This window comes from Daucus carota, chromosome 7 (genome assembly GCF_001625215.2).
Source record: "Daucus carota subsp. sativus chromosome 7, DH1 v3.0, whole genome shotgun sequence".
NCBI lineage: Eukaryota > Viridiplantae > Streptophyta > Magnoliopsida > Apiales > Apiaceae > Daucus > Daucus carota.
The window spans coordinates 6,249,354-6,272,023 of NC_030387.2; the positions used below are offsets into that span (position 1 = coordinate 6,249,354).

Below are 22,670 nucleotides of genomic sequence, written 5' to 3' on the forward strand. Positions count from 1 at the left end.
AAAAATCTAATGCGAGTGTTGCCATCCCTAATTTTTACATAAAGTTGGTTGAAGGTCATGGCAAAAAAGATGTTCTATTATCGAAGCGGGTCCTCCATGAATTACGACAGAAGTTGGATACTGACAATGCTTCGGAGAAGGACTCGCATTAGGTTCTTGTAAACAACGCCTATGTTCCTTATTCCAAGAAGATACGCGACATCTTCTTCAAGTATTTGGCCCTGAATGTATCCTAATCTAAAACTCTTAGTGGCACAATCATAAGTTTCTACCAGAGCCTTTATTAGTGAGTTGCAAACATTATGCGGCTTGGTTGCCAGAATTTTGTGGAACTGCGAATCTCATGACTTCCAATTTCTTTTGTTTGTCTCTTTCATCACGGTAAGACTCTAGCAAGCTTGATCTTGATTCTATAGAGTAACTCATTTTGCAGTCTATGAGCTCGTCCTTCAGACCCTGTAAAACAATTATATGTTAATACATCTTCTTCAGCTCCAGAACATGTGAGTTCTTGTCTGATAAGCTATAGGCAGTTGCATAGACTAATAGGCAGTTCAAGAATTTGAATCAGGAGAAACGCCTTTGTTATGTACATGCATTTGCATTTGTTTTTTACATAGATATATCTTTTGTACATGCATAGAAAGAAACATCGATCTCCTCACTTGCAGATAAAAATTCAAACATGATAAATTATACAACATTCACAATTAAAACCCTAGTTTACATCATCAATAGAACAACAATCCTAATTACAATTACAAACAAGTAATGAGCGAGCCTAATTACAAACTTTACAAACAGTTACAGTTACAAGAACTACAAAAATTCCCAATCCTAATTACAACACAAGTAATGGTAATGAGAGGGTTTCGTTCCGGAGACCAGAGTAGGAGAGTTCGAGAGTGGGAGAGTTCGGAAGTTAATGTAAATAAATTTTGCTCGAGTTTGATTGTTCTATTTAAATTTAACTAACTTTTTAACCCGTGCAAAGTACGTGTTGTTTTGAATTATATTTTCAATATATCTTACTCCCTCCGTCCCAGTCAATAGTATACATATTGGGACGGGGTGCGGCACGGACTTTAATGCTTTAATATAGTATAGTTTTGTAAATTATTTTTAAGATTTTCTTTTTTTGTGTAAAAGTATAACATTTATATTTTTATACGAAAAAAAAATCTTAAAAATAAGTTGTAAAACTATATTTTATAAGAGCCTTAAAAAACGCGTCGAGCAGTGAAAAAGAAACGTATACAATTGACTATCTTTTTGTTCATCTTTTTTATATTGAGATTATTTGTAAGATAAAAGTAATTTAAATTTAATATTTATTTGTATTTTAAGTCATATTATGTTGATGTCTATATGTACATATATCCTCACTATTATGATATTTATTAAAATATAAATACAATAAATATATACTATTTAAAATTTTATTATATAATTAAATTACCACTCTCCTAAAATTATTGAAAATTTGATATAAAAAATGAGATTATTGCCGAAACAGAGTCTTTAATTGGGTGTTAGAATATGACATGAAGGACAAATTAGTCATCAAAGTGATAAAGATTGATATAAAATTTAACTTTTTTGCAATTTAATGACAAGTTTTCACACGTATAATTATTTAATTATATTTTATAAAAAGCATAACAAGAACCATATTTAACATTTATAATCTTCATTCATTTGATTCTCGCCGTATAATCTACTAGATGTATGTTCGTGACTTGTCCAAGTCAATATACCGCTTTCACCAACGTTCATGATTGCATGGTGTACAGAAAACAATACTAGACGGATGTGACAAACACGAAGCATGTCATGATTCATCAAAAAGATTGTTGATGACTCTAAATAAATTTTACCCTTAAAAATTCCTTATTACAGATTTTTCTTCTAACACTTATAACATAACCTTATATAAATTAGAAGGTTGTTTCCAATATTGTGATATATACCAGAGCCAGGTTACATCTTTAATTTGGATAAGATAAATGACAGATAGTTTCCGTTATGATTTCTCGGCCGACGCTTTCAATTTTCTCAAAAGATATTATGATTTTTGGAGCACAAAAATGAAGACATTATTTTAGTCTCAAGATTTTATGGAATATAGTGGACAAAGGTACTCTGATCATAGTAGTGATGCGATCATAATAGTGATGCTAGTAGATTGAAAGAAAATAGGGGAAAAGACGTGAAGGCCATGTTCCTCATTCAACAGGCAATACACGACATTATTTTTTCAAGAATCACATATGTAGTTACTACACAAAATGTGTTTGGAACTCTGTAAAGTATGTAGTATACACCAAATCAATTTATAATTTAACAACTATAGAACAATCAAGATATTCAAAACAAATACTCCCTCCGTCCCATTTTATGTGACCTCATTTCCTTTTTGGGATGTCCCAAAAAGAATAAAATACTTACTATTTTTGAACCCCCACTAACTCTATATTTTATACTCTTTTATTATTAAATAAACACTATTACACCCACTACTTTTCTCCACTATTTCAAATCTATTATTAAATATTGATAGGTCCCACCACTTTACCTACTTTTCAACTACATTCACTACTTTTTTCTTAATCTCCGTGAAATTCAAACCCGTTCACATAAAATGGGACGGAGGTAGTAGAACTCAATAATTATAAATTTAAAGATAAAAGTCACAAAAAAGAGATGAGATTAGAGAGTGGCCTGTGAAAACACTGCCCTAAGGAATCGTGCCTCTGTCATGTAAGGTTATTCTGACAACTCCTTAGCGGTGCAACACCTAAATAAATTTGCTCTTCTCTTACACGAATGATTAGAGATAAATGCAACGATTTTCCGAATGTCCACACCCAAAAGATACTATATGATGTTTGTATATGATTGATATCTATATCTATATATATATATATATATATATATATATATATGAATAAAAGCCATAAACAAGTTAAAGTAGAGAAATTTTTATAGGACCAGAAAATAGAGGTATAAAGAATACAAGTTGCAATTGGTATTCTGCTTTGTTGCTGCTTAAAAGAATGGCTATGTTCTTTATACAAGGTTAGAAACTGTAACTCATATACATAGTAATTAACACAATTAATATAAAAAATTATTACAATTTAAGAGAAAGATTTGTATAACTACCCACCGACGGGTTGTAAAGCAACAGGAGAAATTTTTATTGCAAAATGTTTGATCTGAATTTTTAAATTTTATTTTTTAAAATTATTAGATATTAATGACTTGATAATTGATATCAACCAGAATGTCCGAAAACTTGCAAACATATATTAAGAATTAACAGAATGATTTTAGTAAAACTTTTGAGACTTTATAAACTTTCGTGATTATGAAACCTTGCTGATGAAAGATGAAGAATCGTTTTGAGACTTTCTTTCCGGTACACCTACATTTATAAGTCAATTGAAGGCGCTTAAATAAACAATACTCACTCAGTCCGTCCCATTGAGTAGTATACATATGGGGAGTGGCACGGAGATTAAAAAAAAATGTAATTTAGTGAATAAAAATAAGAAAAGTGGGTGAAGTGGTGGTACCGATTAATATTTAATGTGTAAAATGAGTGTAGTGTGAGTAAAGTGGTGGAACTTACTAATATTTAATGTATAAAGTGGGTGTAGTGGAAGAAAATAGTGGGTGTAGTTAAGTTTTAATATTATAAAAACTACTATTTTTGGTATGTATACAATTGATGGGACGTCCCGAAAAAGAAACTGTATACAATTCAATGGGACAGAGGGAGTAACTTAAAAGAAGATTATTTATAAAGTATTGAGAGTCTCCTTATAAAAAATGATACATTTGTCTCTATAACAGAGGAATCAAAGGTCATGAGTATATTTCATTGATGAGTTTATACTGGTCCAAAAATTTCACTAGATCTAAGAAAAAGTTATATGCAGAATATAAAGGAAAAAATAGAGCTCAAAAGGGTAATATACAGTTACCGGTGAAATATGTTGTTTCAGTTTTTGTTAGTAGATTTATTAAATGTGTACATATTTAAGATATGTAAATATTTAAAAGATTGATTCTAAACAGTATAATTCATTCAGTGCATTGATTCCTTGTAACTAGATCGATGAAGTTCAAAATCAAAGGAGTCCCAAAAGAAATGGAACACATATTGTAAATAAAAAAAATTATTAACTAGATATGCTTAGTAATATCTAGAAGAAATGAGAAATACTGGTAATACAAATTTTATAAATAAAATTACGCTTCAATCGTGGGAAGCCCGATTTTCCACATAATTTAAGCATATAAAATTAATGTTTATCTTTGCGGGGTCTCACTCGACCAAGAGAAAGTAAGTTGGAAGCGGAGAGAGAGAGTACCTGTTGAGAGAGGTCGACGGCGGTGGAAAGACTTGCGAGAGACGAAGGAAGCAGCGAGGGACGACGGAAGCAGCGAGAAACGAAGGAATGGAGAGAGACGAAGTAATGCAACAATGCTTGAGAGAGTGACAAAGGAGAGGCCGTAATTTTGAAGAGAGTAAAGTTGAGAGACAATGGTGACGGTATAATTAAAAAATGGTAGTATAGAATTGAAAGTGCAAGTGAGGGGTAGTAAAATTGTTAACAAAAGTTAAAAAAATATATATTCTTGTAAATTTCTGTAATATTTACAAATTTGAGTTAAATATGTGAAAAATGTGAAATGATACAATAATTCTAATATTTTAACAATACATCTATATCGAAATAATTGATTACATCTACTAAAAATATGATATAATTTTACAAATTTGAATTTTTCAAATTTACTTTATTAACATGTACTACACGGGTCATGTTCTAGAGAGAACCATAGAACACTTACCTTATTTTTAGTATTAGCTAGGATTCTGCAGCAGAACTTAAGTATTGGTTCGGGTTCTACAGCAGAACTTCACATGCAAAAACATGTCAATATCTATGTATTATATTTTAAAATTATTTTTGAACACACACAACGATGAAAAAACATGTATTTAGATTTAGATCTTAAAAATCGATTTAAAATTTAGGCTTATGTAGTGGTTCTATAGTTCTATTTTAAGGATTGATTCTATCTTGAATGCAACCCTGTGCTACTAATCTACTACTATAATTGTACAAATTTGAGTTTCCGCCCTCAAGAAAAATCTACGAGAATTTTTCAGAAAAATGAGACATCACAAACAGGTTAGACAAACAGATTCCTAAAACAAATAATATTAAAGTCTTGCAACAGCGGAGAGACTCACAGAGCTCTGTCCAGCCAACACATAAAACACACGATCCATACATAGATTAACAATCTTCAGATTCAAACCCCATCTCAAACTCCAAACCCCCACACACCCATATTTCTATTACCTCATGTGTACATAATCTCGATTCATTTTCACTGAAGTACGATGAATTTGAGTGTTTCGAGAAGTGGGTTTGTGTTGTTTCTTGTATTAGTGTTTGTATGTAATTGTAGAAATGGATTAGGATCATCGGATGAAGCATATGTCACACTTTTGTACGGAGATGAGTTTGTTTTGGGTGTAAGAGTTCTGGGCAAGTCGATTAAGGATACTAAATCAACTAATAAAGACATGGTTGTTCTTGTTTCTGATGGTGTTTCTGATTACTCCAAGAAGCTACTTCAGGTATGTTTCTTACTTTTTTTCGATATTTTATGAGAGAACAAAGTATTTTCTTAAGTTTTTGCTGGATTGGGATGTGATAGTTTCGGATCATGTATTGGTATGTGCTTCCCAAGTGAAAATTGCAAATTATATGATAAGAAAGAACTAGGCACTTGGAACTGGTTTGGAAATTTTAAATTTTTCGGGGTTGAAAGTTAGGAGTCAATATGGATTTATCTTGAATTCTACGGAGCCAATTAACCACATCAGTATGAGGTCGTCTTTTGGGAGTAGACTTATAATAAGTTCATCAGAGCTTGTTTGTTGCTCAACCCAAATCGGAGAATTTCACACTATTGGGGAATAAAAGCTGCACTGTGTGGCCCAACTGAAAGTTGGTATGAGGAATTATTTCCTAAGTAACAAATACCTTCACGAATTATGATAGATATAGTTTAGTTTCACAGATCACTGTTTATATGGAATTAGCTCAAATCAAATTCTTTTTATTTCTTCTGTAGGTGGGGGGCTATACATATCTTATGCAGGCCATTTGATTAAAGTAAACCTACTCTTTACTACTTCCTAGAACTTGAAATTAAAATGTAATGAAGTTGAATATTTATGAATAAACATTGATTTATAAAGAAGCTCCAAATGTGTATACATATTTAAATTTATCTTTATTTCTCAGCTCTGTTACTGGATTATGATATGTTCCGGTATGATCACAGAGGTTATTGTGAACTGATACAGTATTATTGATTATGGAGTTATGGAGGCTACAATCCAAAGCATGGAGGCAGTTTAAAGTTTAATGATATCATGTCAGTTTACATTATTCACTGTAGGCAAACGATAATAAATAAAAGAAATGTATCAAAAAAAAAATAAAAAATCTGTGATTTGGTGAAGTAGGAAAACTGGGCCCTAAAGTTATATGTATAAAGATTAAAAATAGAGCCTTGCATAAAAAAAAAGTAAGGAGAGAGAAGAGTTTTTGGTCTCCTATGCTATATTTGTGGCTGTATGGTGATTATTGTCAATATGTCATATTTTAACATTAAATTGAGGTTCTGATCTGGGAATCATTTGGTCTTCTCCTCTGATTTATTTATAATTGTTTTAGTGCTTGTCAGTTGTAATCCCTTAGGCCTCTTGGTATTGCTGTTGCATGTTGCAGACAACAACCACAACTTTTTATTGAAAAGCTGGTGAAACTAAAGCAGCTTTTTCGAATAGTAGATTTTGGCTCAAAAACTGCTTTTTGTCCCCTCATGCTTTTAGAAAAAATTGCTTTTCAGCTTTTGCGGGAAGTTCTAACAGATTTCACTATCAAACCTCTTTAAAAACATTTTTTTTTTAATATTATAAGTTTATAACTCAAAATATGCAAATATTAAAAAAAGTACCAAATAGTTATCTGATACCTACATCACTTTTTCTATCAGCACTTTTCCTAACAGGACAACTGTTTTAAACAACACTCCCAAACAGATCCTTAATTGGGGGTATGATTGGGGCGTCAGTTAATCACTTAACTGAGGTTATGATCGTAGAGTCAGTTGTCTCCTCCACAGCTTTATTTGTGATTTTATTGGTGGCTGTACCATCCTCTGTAATCACTTAATTAAGAATAAGATCAATTTTTATATAGTTTTTCTTAGAATTAAGGGTATGACAAAATATATTTATAATATATTTTTTTGAAGTTTCTACTTGATCTGTCCCTTTTGTGTTCACTTGTCATCCACAAAGTATAAGTGTGCAAAATTAATTGTCGGAGGCTACTTCACTCATCTCAAAGGACAGTCAGGAAATGGATCAAGAGTAGAAAAAAATTGCTGCTCTGTACCTGAATTTTTCTTCCTGAGCATGCCAAGATTTTTTGATATGAACTTTAGTCATTAATTGAGGTTTTATAATATAGTATGTTATGTTTGATATCAAATTTTTAGGCGGATGGATGGATTGTGGACCACATCAGTTTATTGGCGAACCCTAATCAGGTCCGACCGACAAGGTTCTGGGGTGTGTACACAAAGCTGAAGATCTTTAACATGACAAAGTACAGAAAAGGTAAATCAACAATTTCTGCTGTATTGTCTTGCTTCCTCCATAATCTAGCTGCACTGCTTAGTGTTAAGTGTTAAGCAGCATATTAACCGACCTTTAATGTACACACACATATACCTCTTCTTTTTAGATAAGCCCGTCTAATGTATTTTCTTGAGATTTGAATTATAATTAGGAACTAATAATTATTCCACTTTTTTTTAAAAAAAAGAACTAATAATTATTTGAAAGCACCTATTTTAAATTGTATAGAATGGCATGATTAACAGCATGCCATGTTTAGAATGCATAAATCAGGATCTTAAAATTATTGAAGAGAAGCTGGCCATTCATAATTGAAATTTCACAAATAAATTTCTCGGAACTTGCAGTGCATGGGTGTATATCTTTGTTTTTTTAAGACAAGTTGGCCATTTATAATAAGAGAAATTCATGAACCAGATTTCTCAGAATTCTTAGTGCATGAGTGTATTTCTTTCAAAAACTTCTTTGAAAGTTTATTAGGTTTTCTTATAAATTGGCCTCCTGTTTTACTTTTCTGATTTAGGTGTCCCAGTTTTTTCTTGGCAGAAAGTTCAAGACTTTCTTTTTTTTTACAAGTTAATGATTTCTTATCTGGTAATCTGCATAATGTTTTGTGTTCTACTGTTTGTCTAGAACACACACTAAAATTATGCAAACATAAACATGCTAGGAGTGTTTGGTGACTAATGAACACACAAAAACAATCATATTCTTTGAGCAGACAAGGATTGTGTTTCTTCCATCCAGATAAATTTCCAGCCTCTAATATTCTGGATGTCAAGACTTCTTCTATTTCTTGTATGCTGTGCGCCATTCGACCTTAGATAGTATTTTTTTCTAGTTTGACTAGTATATGAATTGCAGTTGATGTAATATATAACATGGTTACTTATGGTACTTATCATTGCTTCCATTTACAGTGAGAAGCATCCTAATATAGACAATTAATTTTCCAAGTTAAAACAAGTCCTAGTAATTATAGTTTATAGTAATATTTAGATACCCAGAAGGTCAATATTCTTAAATCTAATGCTTTTCAAACTTTTACCTGACAAAACTAGAACAGAATAGTTTTCAAGGTTTTAACAAATAAACTCTATTTCATAGCCATCAATGAGGAGAATTGTTTGTCATGCTGTTTTTAGGCACCTGATAGACCCTGATGGCTGTGTTGTGTGTGTCAGTCAGTGACATTTATTATCTCTTTTTTGGCAGTGGTCTATCTTGATGCTGACACAATAGTGGTTCAGAGTATTGAAGACCTATTTAAGTGCGGAAAGTTTTGTGCTAATTTGAAGCATTCCGAAAGGCTAAATTCAGGTGTCATGGTAGTTGAACCGTCTGAGGCTGTTTTCAATGATATGATGAGCAAAGTGAAAACTTTGGCATCTTACACTGGAGGTATAATGGTATATTGTATTACTTTAGCATGGAATTATTAAGTTGGCATATGCTCTTACTAAATTGATATTGTTTTATTAATTTTTGATTACTTTTGTACTCATGTAATTAGGTTTTACTATTATTTGAGTAATATGTAATGTCGCAATATGAATAAGAAGTTGGTATTTAAGCATCTAAGCACAAAATTATTATGTAGCTATGCGACTAGAAACTGATCCCTATGATCAAAGTTATATACTATAACATAGGACTAAACCACACAAGTAATGAAGAACATACGAAAACTCTGAAATATTATTTTCAAGTGCTAGAATGAAATTACTTATCCCACAAGCTTTTAATAATATTGTTGTGATCTGTTACGTGTGACCATCACCAATATAGAAAGGAAAAAGGAATGATGGATTAAGTCCGTTAATAAGTTATAGAAACATAAAGGGTTGTCTATATATGGGTTGTCTAAAGTACTAATGATTCTAGAAACAAAAAGGTCTCTACATATGGGTTGTATGAAATAGTGTTTTTTGTTAGCTGAGCAAACAACAAAATGTCATAGAAATTAAAATGTGAAGTAAAAGTAACTAAATAGTTACAGGCATTTCGTAGATAGAGGAATGTGACTTTTATGATTTATTAAGTCAGCAGATTTTCAGTTACTATGAATTTCATTGTTGCCAATACTGACATGTAAAATGCGACGATCTGTATATATTACACAAGTAATTAGTTCTTCCCCGGAAGCACAGTTTGTTGAAAATGTTTAGTCAAATTGCATTGAGGCGAAATCTGTGTACATGTTAAGGTTTCTATCTTGGGAGGTTGTACAAGCAACTACATGGATAAAATTTATCACATGCCTTTAGTTCATCCACAGTTGTAGACTTTGTGCTCAATTTTTTCATATAATTAGTTACCATTACTGTATGGATTTCAAGCTTCTCCCTTATGGGTTTGCAAGTTTATATTCCTTTTACTTGGTAACAGGTGATCAGGGGTTCCTCAATTCATATTACGTCGGGTTTGAAAGTGCACGTGTTTTCAACCCATTTCTACCTGATGATGTGATTAAATCTAGACCTGTTCCTGAAATGGAGAGGCTTTCTACTCTATATAATGCAGATGTTGGCCTTTACATGCTTGCAAACAAGGTTCTTGCTCTTAAGCCTATATAAATAATTGTGGGTATCATAATGTGCTGGTGCCATCTTAAACAAAACTGCTTTGTGGTCAATCTCGTCCATTTGGTTCGATGTAGCATGCAGTTTGACTGTTTCAAAAAATTCGGTGTGATTTTTACTTCATTATGCTAAGTATTTTCATTTTACATATCAACATCAACAATATGTTGCAGTGAAATCTGGCTAACAAAGAAGCACAAATTGACTTCTTAAATTTGCTTTCTACCATTTTTAATATCTTAGGGTTATACCATTTTTTTACAGTTGGGTCTAATTGTGGATAATGTGTTGATTTTGATGAGAATTTAGTCATCATCTACTTTCAAATTGGTTCATCAGGAGGGGGAGAGGAAGGAACACTGGGACAGGAAGATAGATGCCTTGGCTTATAAGGCTTTGAACTAAATTCTGAAAGTATTTAAAAGCAAGCAATAAGTATTATATTACGGTGTATAAAACAAAACTTAAAATCCTGTGGAATTGCAGAAAGACCTTTCTAGGGTACAGCTTGCTCGTGTCTTTGTAGGAGATAAATTGCACAGAATAGGGGTGCTAGTGATTACATTGGCTAACTTATATGGAATAATCCATACTCTGAAATATATTGGGAGTATATAAAGGACTTAAACCATTACAGAGATCGAACTTTAGAAAAAGATTCAATAAATTTGAATTCTTACATAGCGAAGAGAAAAAGATAAAACATTGCTTTTGGCAAAAAAGTAAAAATAAAGGCTGTGTTTGGAAGTTAGAGGTTTGGGATAAAATTAGAGGTTTGGGGTGTTTTAGAGGTTTGACCATTTCAATATACTAATGTTAGTGTTTGATAGTTGGATTGAAATAGAGGTTTGTGCTCAAAAAGCTACTTTGAGGAGCTTTTAAGGTTAGAGGTTTTGGTATGTATCATAAAAATCTAATCAAACAGCTATTTACCAAACAGTTTTATAATAAACTGCTAATTCGATCCGCTAGTCAAAAGACTCAAAACATCTATTTCAATCAGCTAGTCAAAACATCTAATTCAGTCTGCTATTAGCTAACCGCTAATTTCCAAACAGGGCCAAAATCTTTGGATATTGTTAAAACGTTTAGCGATTTATAATAATAAAATCATTCTTTTAAGAAATGTTTTATCGTGTAGTATATAATCTGCTTAGTATAATATTGTCAGTATTGAGTAAGAGTTGTAGAATTATATTGAACCTAACTATAGAAAGTAACATGATGTGCACTTCTGTATAAATATTTGGGGACACTTTAAATGTTAGTAAAATATGAAGTACATCTGGTGAATTAAATATACAGTACAGGGTGAACCTTGGTTATATGTATATTAGCGAGTCGGTCTAGTTTTGAACTTGTTCTCTCCTTATATGCAGTGGATGGTAGATGAGAAAGAGCTTCGTGTTATTCATTATACTCTAGGTCCCCTTAAACCATGGGATTGGTGGACTTCATGGCTTCTTAAACCTGTTGATGTCTGGCAGGTAATTGTTCCATATTCCATAATTTTTTTAAAATAAAGCTTGGCCGGTTTACATTATTCTCATATCATTGATGTACTCATCCCAATTAAAGTATATTTATGGTGTATTGCTACCTCTACCTAATAAAGAATCAGCTAACAGTTCAACACGAAGCAGATGACTTATTTTGTACCTTTTATTTATGCTGCAGAATGTAAGGGACCAACTTGAGGAAACACTTCCTGGAACTGGAGGGGGCAGAAATTCTAATGAAACTCTTCTAGTCCAGTTTCTTTTCCTGCTCCCAATATTAACATGGATTTTCTTATACTATAAGTCTTTTCTTCAGGTACTAGTCTTTGCTTTTATGTTGAATGCTATTTACTTTTATGAAAGAGTTTACGAGCTATGTGATTTTTGTGCAGACACGTTCACTATGTGATCACCTCAGGCAACTGTATTTTAAATTCAGGTCTGGGGGTGCTCTTGCTTATACCACGGTTTCATCTTCTACCAGCAGTTCAAATAAAGAGGTTAGTTTTACGTGAATCCTCTTTTAAGATAAAAACATCTTTTATCTTCTTAACATTGGTATCTTATCTATGTTTGCGGGAGGAGAGGCATTTAGTTACAAAATCTCTTCATGCATATCTGTTGATGTGCACAATATGAGAAATTTGTTTTGGATATCATTTTATTTTATTTTATATCTTTATATTGATGTTAAAAACTTTTTTTTTTTTTGGTCTTGGTAGTTCTCAAATGGTGCACATTCCAAGGTTCCTATTTTCCTCGGGGGAATTTCTATATTCATCTGTTTTATGGCTGCTGTTGTGTCTCTTGCACTCTCTCTTTCCATTGTGCCTCGTCAGGTTACGCCATGGACAGGCTTGTTGCTCATGTACGAATGGACATTTACAATTTTCTTGCTAGTATTTGGGGGGTATCTGCACTTAGTCTACCAATGGGGAAAGATAGTGGCTAATCAAGGTGGATCTGTATCTTCTCGTCCTGAATCTGCTGATTATAGTACTGGCAAAGGTCAGTTCATATAGGTGTAAAACTGAATCTAGGTGTAAAACTGAATCTAGTGCTAAAGCTGCTGTTTTGTTACTTATTTTTTGCAATGATTTTGCAGGCCATCAGCGCCAGACTTCTTGTGATGTTGCTATGTGGTATTATGGATTGGGGATGGCGATTCTTGCTGTTGCTGCTCCGTCATTACCTTGTGTTTTCGGGATCACAGCGCTTTTTCTAAGGTAAATAGATCCATCCATCTCCTCCATTTTGTACTACTACTCTCCACAGATATCCAATTACATTTGTTCATGAAATTGATTGGTCTCTTCCCCTCTCTTTCCCTAGCAAATAAGTAAATTCTGTATACATGTATAAGAGGCTGCCTCTTCGTGTGTAGAAACAGACAGAGATATATAAACAAAACACATTCCTGCCTATTGTCTCTTCTTCCTTTAGTAAAAGTGTAACAATCCTCTTTTCCCTAATCAATAATGTACATACATGTTGAGATACTAATATCTGTGTGTGTGTCAGCAAAACTAAGTTGATGTAGATTTGGAATTGTTGAAGTCATAGATTTTTGATGACACATGCCCTGTTTACAAGTTTTTACATTGCCTACAGTCTTTTAGGGATCTATTATTTTCTTTCTCTTTTTATGAACAAAAATATACATGCATCTTTCTGACCAAGTCAATTATGTAGTGAGTGATGCTGCACACTCAGAAGGTACTTTGTTTGGGAGGGTACTGAAATTCTGTCATGGGTTTAGTAAGCAGAGGTTTGATAGTGTCCGGAGAGATTTTGTTTCTGGCTTTCCGCAGCTCCAGGGGTGTTACTAGAGGCACTTAAATAATATTTCCCATACATTAAATAAGCAGAAGAATCCATATTAAGTAGGCATTTCTTGGCCTCCCTTTTTGCTAGTATTAGCTGATCTTGCTGACGAATATGTAAATTTAGTAAATGCAAGTCAGGCTCGTGGCTGCACCACTTTACTAGGTTTGGAGTGTGTGTTTAGACACAAAGTGGCCAGAGCCATGTGCATGATGCATTGATGCTGTAAGGTAAATTAACAGAAATATCTATACATAGGTTTGGAGCATGTAGTAGTGGAGTTCCAAAGAATTGTAGTTAGAGATAGTGATGGATCTTGTAAAATAAACTAGGTTGATGTTAAAGAAATGCATAGCTGCATTTGGAAATTATTCGGGGAAGCATCGGGAGAGATAGGAAGATGACCTAGCCACCAATAAGAAAACATTGTGTTCAAGCATGTGGATCATGAAGCTAACTGGAGAGAAGGGCCTAGTAAGTGTCTTGAGAGTACATTAACTTGCATCTTGGAGCCATGTAAGAATGGACTTTGGCAGTTGGATAAAGAATCAATATTATTTTGATAAAATATCTATTTTGAAGATTCGCTAGCAAAATGTTGGGAAAAAGATAACGAAGATAGGGATGAGGCTATAGGTGAAGCAATGTATGTTCTAGATACCTTGATGCTGATAACGTGTAGTGGTAGATATACTGAAAAAAGTTTTCAAGCAGTTGAAACATTATGCTTCGAAATTTAGAAGAACCTAAGAGAACTGAAAGTAGTTCTTCCTGGCATCTGGTTTATCCCAAGGCTTTTAGGCAGTGATATATGTGTAAAAAGTCAACTACTTCGATGAGTTGAAGTTGCTAGTCATTAAAAGCATTTAAAATTATAGTCATGCAGACAGTCAGGCTCAGGCAGATATTTATATAAATATGTGCAGCTAAGTATAAGTTTTGAGCCTGTGTAGAATCATGTATGCTGGGGTAAATAAAAAATAATAATGCTTATGCTTTAATTTTTCCCATGTTATCGCCTTATCGGCCATCTGTTTCCTGGAGATGCCATATACCTCTGCTGGTTTATCGAGCCTTGAGGCTTAAGGGCGGGGCCCTTTTGTGCAACTTATATTTCTAATTAATCAATTTTCCATGTAATAAACATGCACTGTTTGTTTTTTCTACCTGGTGCAGCCAGGCTGCTAGCATATTAGCCCAAGGCCATGTGCACATATGAATCAACGCATATTAATCACCAGTTTAATTTGATAATCTCCTTTGGTTGGGTAGAGGCTTTGTTTTAAGATCAATAAGTACTTTGCAATCTTTATTTGGTTGTTTTTGGCACGAGATGCATAGTAACTTAAAATTTTGTTCTGACTCTCACTTCACATCTTTATGTATCATTGAACAGGCTAGGCTTGATGGTGGTGGGCGCTATAATTTTGGCATCTTTTATGACTTACGCCTCAGAACACCTCGCTATACGTTCATTCATAAGGGGTCTGGAGGACCGGGATAATTCTAGGTCAGGCAGGAGCATATGTTTGGTATGCTAGTTAGTGGTTAGTAACCTAGCCTTGTAAGCTATAATTATTACGTTTTCTCTTCCTAAATGTTATATCTTTGGGCGTAGAGGCCCTGTGATTTATTTATAGACATGTAAAAAACTGATTTGGTCAGTTTAGGAGCAACCACACTATAATTAAATTTCACTGATAGATTTTGATGTGTTACGTCAAGGACCAAGTAGGAAAGCTTGATGGTGTCATATAATTACTTCCCTTTTTGTTCTGTCGAGCATTTTTGAATGTTAAAAACTTAAGGATGTTCTATAACTACTTTGTATTGAGCTAGAGAGAATATTATCCTTGTGTGGAATATCAAATTTATAAAAATACTACAGTAAAATATTTTCAAATTAATTTTGCTTCCTTTCTGTATAAGAACTAGTTCTGTAGAAGTGGAACAAGTTGAGTACGCTCTACTTTCCGTTTTACCAAGAGTAGTTTGAGACTTGCTCTAGTTTCTGTTTTACCAAGAGTAGTTTGAGACTTTCTCTAGTTTCTGTTTTACCAAGAGTAGTTTGAGACATCCTCTAGTTTCCGTTTTACCAAGAGTAGTTTGTTTTCTCGGATAAAGTTAGAAGTTGTTCTAAATACTCAACACCTAAATCCTCCAACACCACCACATCATCATAACTATGCATTCTATATTCCATCTCTTGATTGTCTCTTGCTGTCTTCTCCTTTCTACTCTTCTTCATCATCTTCTTCTTCTTTGAAGAATGCATCTTCTTTAATGCCAAAACCGGGGAACACTTGCCCTGGAAATCATACTTAATGTCTAACAAGGACTGATAAACAAGGTGAGGAGGAAAGTTAAGCACTGCAGCTGAACCACGCATGGCAAATGCTGCTTGATCATACGCCAACGCAGCTTCTTCAGCACTGTCGAAAGTTCCTATCCATACTCGAACTCCATTTCTGGTAGCATCTCTGATCTCGGCAGCAAATTTGCCCCACGGACGCCTACGCACACCCCTGTAGGATACAGCTTGCTCTGCTGCTATATCTGTTGTTTCTAGCACTAGTCTATCTCCAGAGCCGTTCTCATTGGAGTTGTATTCAACAGATGATGAAGAGGATGAGTCCATGAGAAAATATTTGGTGGTTTGTGTATGAGCTTGGGAGTTGAAAAGGGTAGAGTTTTGTGGCAAGTGATTAGAAGCAAGAGGAGTGTAATGAATTTATATACATTCAGTAGTGCACATATACTGTGTTGTTGCAGATAATAATAACAATTGTTAAGGATTTGGTCCTGGAAAAAACAGTTGAGTTGATCTTGGTCAGCAGTTAGACCCACATAATTTATTGCTAGTGAGAGGGTCAACAGACTTTGTAGTCATGGCGGCCAGATCATTCAAACCATCCATGATCTCTGCTTCATACAATTCAGAATGTTTAAGCTAGGGCCACAGCCACTAAGGTTACTTGTAAGTATAAATATTAATAAAAAATTAGTTAGACATGTTAAAATAAAAAATATAAATAATTTTTTAAAGATATTACATTTCAATTAAATTCTTCCTTTTCTATAATTATAGTCAATCTTATATGAGTGATTATATATGTTGAAACTCCACAATTCTATAAGAAATCTATTGAAAAATTATGAATCATTTTATTATTATATTAAATTGGTATATTCAATTTATAACAATAAAAAAATATTAATAACATATTATTTTTAAATTATAACAAACATAACCAATACCATCAAAGTACAATATCTCAGTGTTTCAAATGTTCTAAATATTTAATATAAATGCAATCCAGGTTGTCTATTTTGTTAAATTTATATGTTTATTGTTATTAACTTATAAAGTATATTGGAATTAATTTTGAGTCGATTGCAAAACGAATCCTATTAGTTGGGTTCAACTGCATTTTATTACTAAAATTTTAGATAATTGCACGATATATTCCTTGACATATTTTAGCGTCGTATGTCGAATTCTTTTAGTCTATTTTCGTTTATTCTGACTTATTATTAAATTAAAAGGATAAAATATACTTAAAATCTATAACAACACATTTTAGTTAATTTTTAAGTTTATTTGATCATTTTGAATTTCACATTGATTGATTAAAGTAGATAAAAATCAGTTAATAGAATTCAAGTTGTGTTACGAAAATATGTTGAGAAATGCATTAAGTAATTATCTGAAATTTGGATAATAATATTTAATCTATCCAGAATAATATATTTTACGATTAACTCTTATCTTTTCTGGCTAGATCAAATAAATTTTATAGGGATAAATACACGACATTATAGTAATTATTTTAAAGTTTACTGATTAAAATATTGCGGTCGTTTCATTCTCGCCGTCAAAGTAAAATTTTGGACTACGATAATTTTAAATCTTGTAATTTGATATTTAAATTAATAAATCATTATTATATATTATTGTTATTTAAATTAATTTTAAAATTTGAAGAATGATGTATTTTCAATTTTGAAGGTATTTTGTAACTATCTTTTGCATTTAAAATATATAGGATCTATGCGTAGCCGTCACAGATAATGAATTCACATTATTAATTAAAATAACTAAATTAATTATTTTATATATGCGTTCCTTTTGTAATTCAGATTTAAATGAGTTGTTTATAATCTAACAAGTTACATCATAATCTTGTAATCGGAAAACTTCTCTAATTAGTTTTAAAACTAAATAATATAATGAATTCAAATTGCAATTTTTTTTAGAGCAATCAAATTGCAATTTTTGATTTATTAAATACCCAACGTCAATATCAAAGTATTCTAGTCAAACAATTGTTCGGTAATATTCTAAAGGAACAGCTATAATCGGTTAGTAATAATTTTTGTAGTCTGAACGAACATAAAAGTCTCACTTAATCTAGTGAGTATGATTTTCTAGAAGAAGTCCCGGCTCCTAAATTTCGCTGTTGCTAGACTTGGTATGCATATACACACTTTGAAAGCTCGAATAAACAACACTGAAACTACTAGATGCACGTATCAGCAAGATCATGTCATTGTCTATCGACTAGCTAGAGATGTGAAACTATTGCATTTAACATACGATCAGCCTGGCCATCTGAGTGGGGCTGTCAAAACAATCAAATAATTAAATACGCAAGCTCTATTATGTATAGTAATCTTTATTGGGTCATGTTCCTGACAACCGTGTGTCACGGAACAGTTATCCAATACATCATGTCCCAGCCGTATTTTTTTTGGTTGCGCTATTTTTTCCGCGGAACTAGTGGATTGCGCTCCCCATCCGCCGTTAATTTACGCGGATCTGTGAAATATCCTCCGCTGTAATTAATCGCGGAAGGGCTGGAGAGTCCCAGATATATCCACGACCACATACAACAGTTTAAATACACATCCGTTACCAAAAAACACAGTAGTTCCGACAATTGCGAACAGTGTGTGTGATTTTTCTCTGCGGTCACGCGATTTGATCCGTTGCTTGTCTCGTGTTCACTGTGAAGGTTGACCACTATCATTTTTTTCATGATTGTACACAACAAAAATGTAGACATGGTGTTTGTTTTAATGTTGGTATGAATGGGTGTGATTGTGATTGTTCTTCAGAATCCGCGTAACGTGTGTGCACTGTGTATGTTTGATTGTGATTGTGTATGTTGGGTTCAATCGATGATCTTTGGTAAGTGAACTGAGTCTTCATTTTCCGCGTAAATTAAAAGCGGAAGGCTAAAAAACAGCCAGGCGTTCCGTGTATATTATGCGCGGAAAGCGTGCGGAATTTAGTAGTTCCGCGGGAAAAAAAGCGCGGATCATTTAAAATTTTTGTTTTTGTCCCGGCCTTTGGATCGTAACGATCCAAAGGCTGGGACATGATGTGTTGGATAATCGTTCCCTGACATACACACGGTTGTCAGGGAACAGGACCCATCTTATTATATGACTAGAAAACATTGAGATATATTATCTGGACAGGGTGTCTCGTATATTTCAGTGTTAGTGTACTTTTAAAAATTCATATATATTTAATATGTTTCGGATTCGTGTATTTAATTTGAAATTCATATCCGTTTTAAAACGTTTCGTGTAATTTTTATGTACTGTTAATATAATTATAATAATAAAGTCTAATTAAAATATATTTTCGAAATACATTTTTGGTATATTATATAATAAAATATATATTAAATCCTTATATTTGTACAAATTTATAAATGTATATTATATATATATATATATATATATACATGAATATATATACTGATTTTCTTAAAAATATATTTATATCGTGTACATTTGTGTATGTATATATAATAAAAATCCAAACCTGACATTAAATTATATTGAATGTGTATTTTTACGTCGTGTACTTTTGTATTTGTTTATCAAATATTGAAAATTAAACTCAATTTTTTCGTGTCACGTATCAAATTGTCAGGTATAATATTATGAGCTACATGAGGTGAGTGAGAGCAGGTCCAGTCCTCGTACTGAAATATATAATTATGGGTTTAATATGAAATGAAAAAAGTTATTTTGATATTAAAATAAAATTTATACTCCCTTTGAAGAAAAATTATGTAAACTATAATTATATTTCACCTATCAAATATTTAAATAATATTATTTTATTCATCAATATTATTATAAATATTAATTTTAGAACTCTTTATATGATTATTATAATTACATTTATACATGAGGGTGACGCTCGAGAGAACCGGTACTTAAAATGAAATTAGGGAAACCTATGCTGCACAACCCTAAATTTAAATATATTTTTAGGATCTAAATTTGGATACATGTTTTTTTTCATGTTTTTTCATTGTTGCGTGTTTTCAAAAATAATTTTAAAATATAATATATAGATATTAATATTTTTTTTACATGTGAAGTTCGGAACCTAAGAGTTCTATGGATACAGTCACTAATGGTTACCTGTTTGAAGACTAGTTTAGATCAAGTTTTTGCATGTATCGCCGAAAAAATTGTTGTTAAATCTAATATAAGTTGTGAAAAAACATCCTATACGGTGATGTGATCAGATGGTGTGTCCTGTATACAATAGCAACACCATGCTTGTTTTTTGGTTTGAATATGGGAGGATCGTAATTCGTAGGAAGTTATCAATCCAAGTACCAAATCGAGTCAGAAATGAGAAAGCTCTCTTGTACATAAACAGTTACTATTAAACTAGCTAGCTATGAGGCCTTTTAAAATATGTCCAAAATCAAATTTATAGAGGCTCAACCGAAAACGAACAAATATTATATTATTGCATAGTTATCACTTTCTTGAGCACCCTTGCACAAATATATATAGTGCAGTACACTGCTCAATTCTCCATGCCTTCCATCTTTTAAACACCCCCCTTCCACACCAAACTCATCACATCTCCTAGTTTCTTCTCTTGTTTTTTGTTTAGCAAATATATCAGTTCATATGAATAGCAAACTCTGTTTATAAATCAATTTATAAAAGAGTCTTTTTTTTTTGCTAAATAATTTACTCTATAAAAGTCTCTTGCTGATATTATTGATCCATTCATGGATGGTACCATTTCACAAGCAGCCTCTTTGCCCTGGTCCGAAGCTCCAAGCCGGTACGAGAAGCAGAAGCGCCGCGACTGGAACACATTCTGCCACTACATCCGCAGCCACAAGCCAACCGATGTTCATCAGCCTGTCTGGACTAGTTCCCATATCCTGGAATTTCTGAGGTACCTCGACCAATTCGGCAAGACCAAAATTCACAACCAGACCTGTCCTTATTTCGGGGTCCCGAAACCCCCAGTGCCCTGTCCTTGCCCGCTTCGGCAAGCATGGGGCAGCCTGGACGCTCTCGTTGGACGTCTCCGGGCAGCCTACGAGGAGAATGGCGGGGCGCCAGAATCGAATCCATTCGGAGCAAGGGCTGTTAGGGTTTTCCTGCGTGAGGTGAGGCGATTCCAGGCCAAGTCAAGAGGGATTACTTATGACAAGAAGAAAAGAAAGAGAGGTTGTGGTTTCCAAAAGGTCATGTGATTCAACAAACAAATGCTGATCTCTCCATTTCTTAACAAATAAATGTATAGATAGAGATGGATTTCATATAATTCTGTTTTCGTAAACCTTTAACAACCTGTGTTTATGATAAGTTATAGTTCTTATCCATGATCCGGTACATAAGAAGCATATATATATATAAGAATCTTTTTATGTGCTGCTTGTGCTGAGAATTAGAGAATGTTGATCATTCAAAGGCACGTTAGTTTCAAGTATATTTTTTGTCTGGATATGCATAACACTTACGGCTACAGAGTGGAGTCCTCATAGTGACCAAAATAGTAAAGAAAAACTGATACAGCAAGCGCTGATACTCGCTCGGTCACAACCATTTATCTTCATTTTCTTTTTTAATGTCTCATCTAATTCGATATACCTTTTAAATTTTATCAGATATAATAAATTTTTATAATATAAAAATCAACTATACTCACTATATTTTTTCATTATATATACTTATCTTATATATTAAATATCAGCCGATCTCGTTATTATCCTCACTTTTACGCAGTACTATATTTATTTACTTAACAATATTGGTGGTCAACCCAAATGTATATATTTGAGTGGGAAGGAGGAAGTAGTTTTTCGTGACACAGTTTGTTTGGTATGGATATGAATTATTGGTTGAGTTCTTAAATAAAAATGTTCGTCATTTTGAAAAAAATTAGTCATTAATTTTGATTAATTCAAAAGATTGATCAAATTATTATAATTTAGTTTTAAATTAGTGATTTAATTTAATTTTAAATATTAATATTTAATTATTTATATATATATAATAATATGAAAAAAAATGATACAAATATGTGTCGAACGCTCTTAAAAAGTTCAATTATTCACAAAAACTTATCAAGAATATGTTATGTAATTATATATATAATTATTGATTAGAAAATTAAAAAAATGAAAAGTTTGGTAGATTTGTAATGAAGATGAAATCTACAATGTCTACTATTGACATCCCAGGTTCAAGCTGAGAAAATAAAATACTTGACGACAGAAGCGCAGATTGATCAAGTTTTAAGGAGAATGTTTCACATGTCTCATGTATGGAGAGTCAAGTGCATTATTTCATGTACTTTATATCTGGGAAAAGGCATGAAAATTCCTAGTTTGGATTAGCTGGGATGTTGTCCATATAGGGAACGATTCTGGGCAAGTGTGTTGTGGTCCTTACACTTGGGAATTCTCAGGTGTGTATCGTTGCTTGCATTACTCATGTGCAAACTACTCTCTGCATCCTTTGGACCACCTTCTTCTGCACGTAAAAACACAAACTAATTATCTATTATTTCACCCCATTCATGTCTTTAACTTGTACTCTTAGATGTACAAGTTAGGTAAAAGAGTTGGTCCTACAGTATAAAGCTTTATGTATCTATGAATTGTTTTCATACTTATAATAGTATAATACGATTTTGCGTAAAGTTAAACTTTAGATTGTATTTGCAGCATCTCCAAGAGCTTC

At 32.8% G+C, this 22,670-nt stretch overlaps 3 protein-coding genes across 3 annotated transcripts; 2 read left to right on the forward strand and 1 right to left on the reverse strand.

Moving 5' to 3' along the window:
* Positions 1–5,170: 5,170 nt before the first annotated feature.
* On the forward strand, positions 5,171–15,364 carry LOC108194478 (inositol phosphorylceramide glucuronosyltransferase 1). The gene is made up of 10 exons (XM_017361426.2): positions 5,171–5,662; positions 7,600–7,720; positions 8,957–9,142; positions 10,130–10,293; positions 11,703–11,810; positions 12,001–12,138; positions 12,215–12,322; positions 12,545–12,830; positions 12,928–13,048; positions 15,043–15,364. Exons 1-10 carry the CDS (start codon positions 5,423–5,425, stop codon positions 15,185–15,187), a joined length of 1,617 nt encoding a protein of 538 aa, XP_017216915.1. The 5' UTR covers positions 5,171–5,422; the 3' UTR covers positions 15,188–15,364.
* Positions 15,365–15,592: 228 nt separating this feature from the next.
* On the reverse strand, positions 15,593–16,352 carry LOC108194503 (ethylene-responsive transcription factor 1B). The gene has a single exon (XM_017361468.2). It carries the CDS (start codon positions 16,282–16,284, stop codon positions 15,739–15,741), a length of 546 nt encoding a protein of 181 aa, XP_017216957.1. The 5' UTR covers positions 16,285–16,352; the 3' UTR covers positions 15,593–15,738.
* A 4,349-nt stretch (positions 16,353–20,701) lies between these two features.
* Positions 20,702–21,178, forward strand: LOC108194548 (protein LIGHT-DEPENDENT SHORT HYPOCOTYLS 1). The gene has a single exon (XM_017361509.1). The coding sequence runs from the start codon at positions 20,702–20,704 to the stop codon at positions 21,176–21,178; it is 477 nt and encodes a 158-aa protein (XP_017216998.1).
* Positions 21,179–22,670: the final 1,492 nt, after the last annotated feature.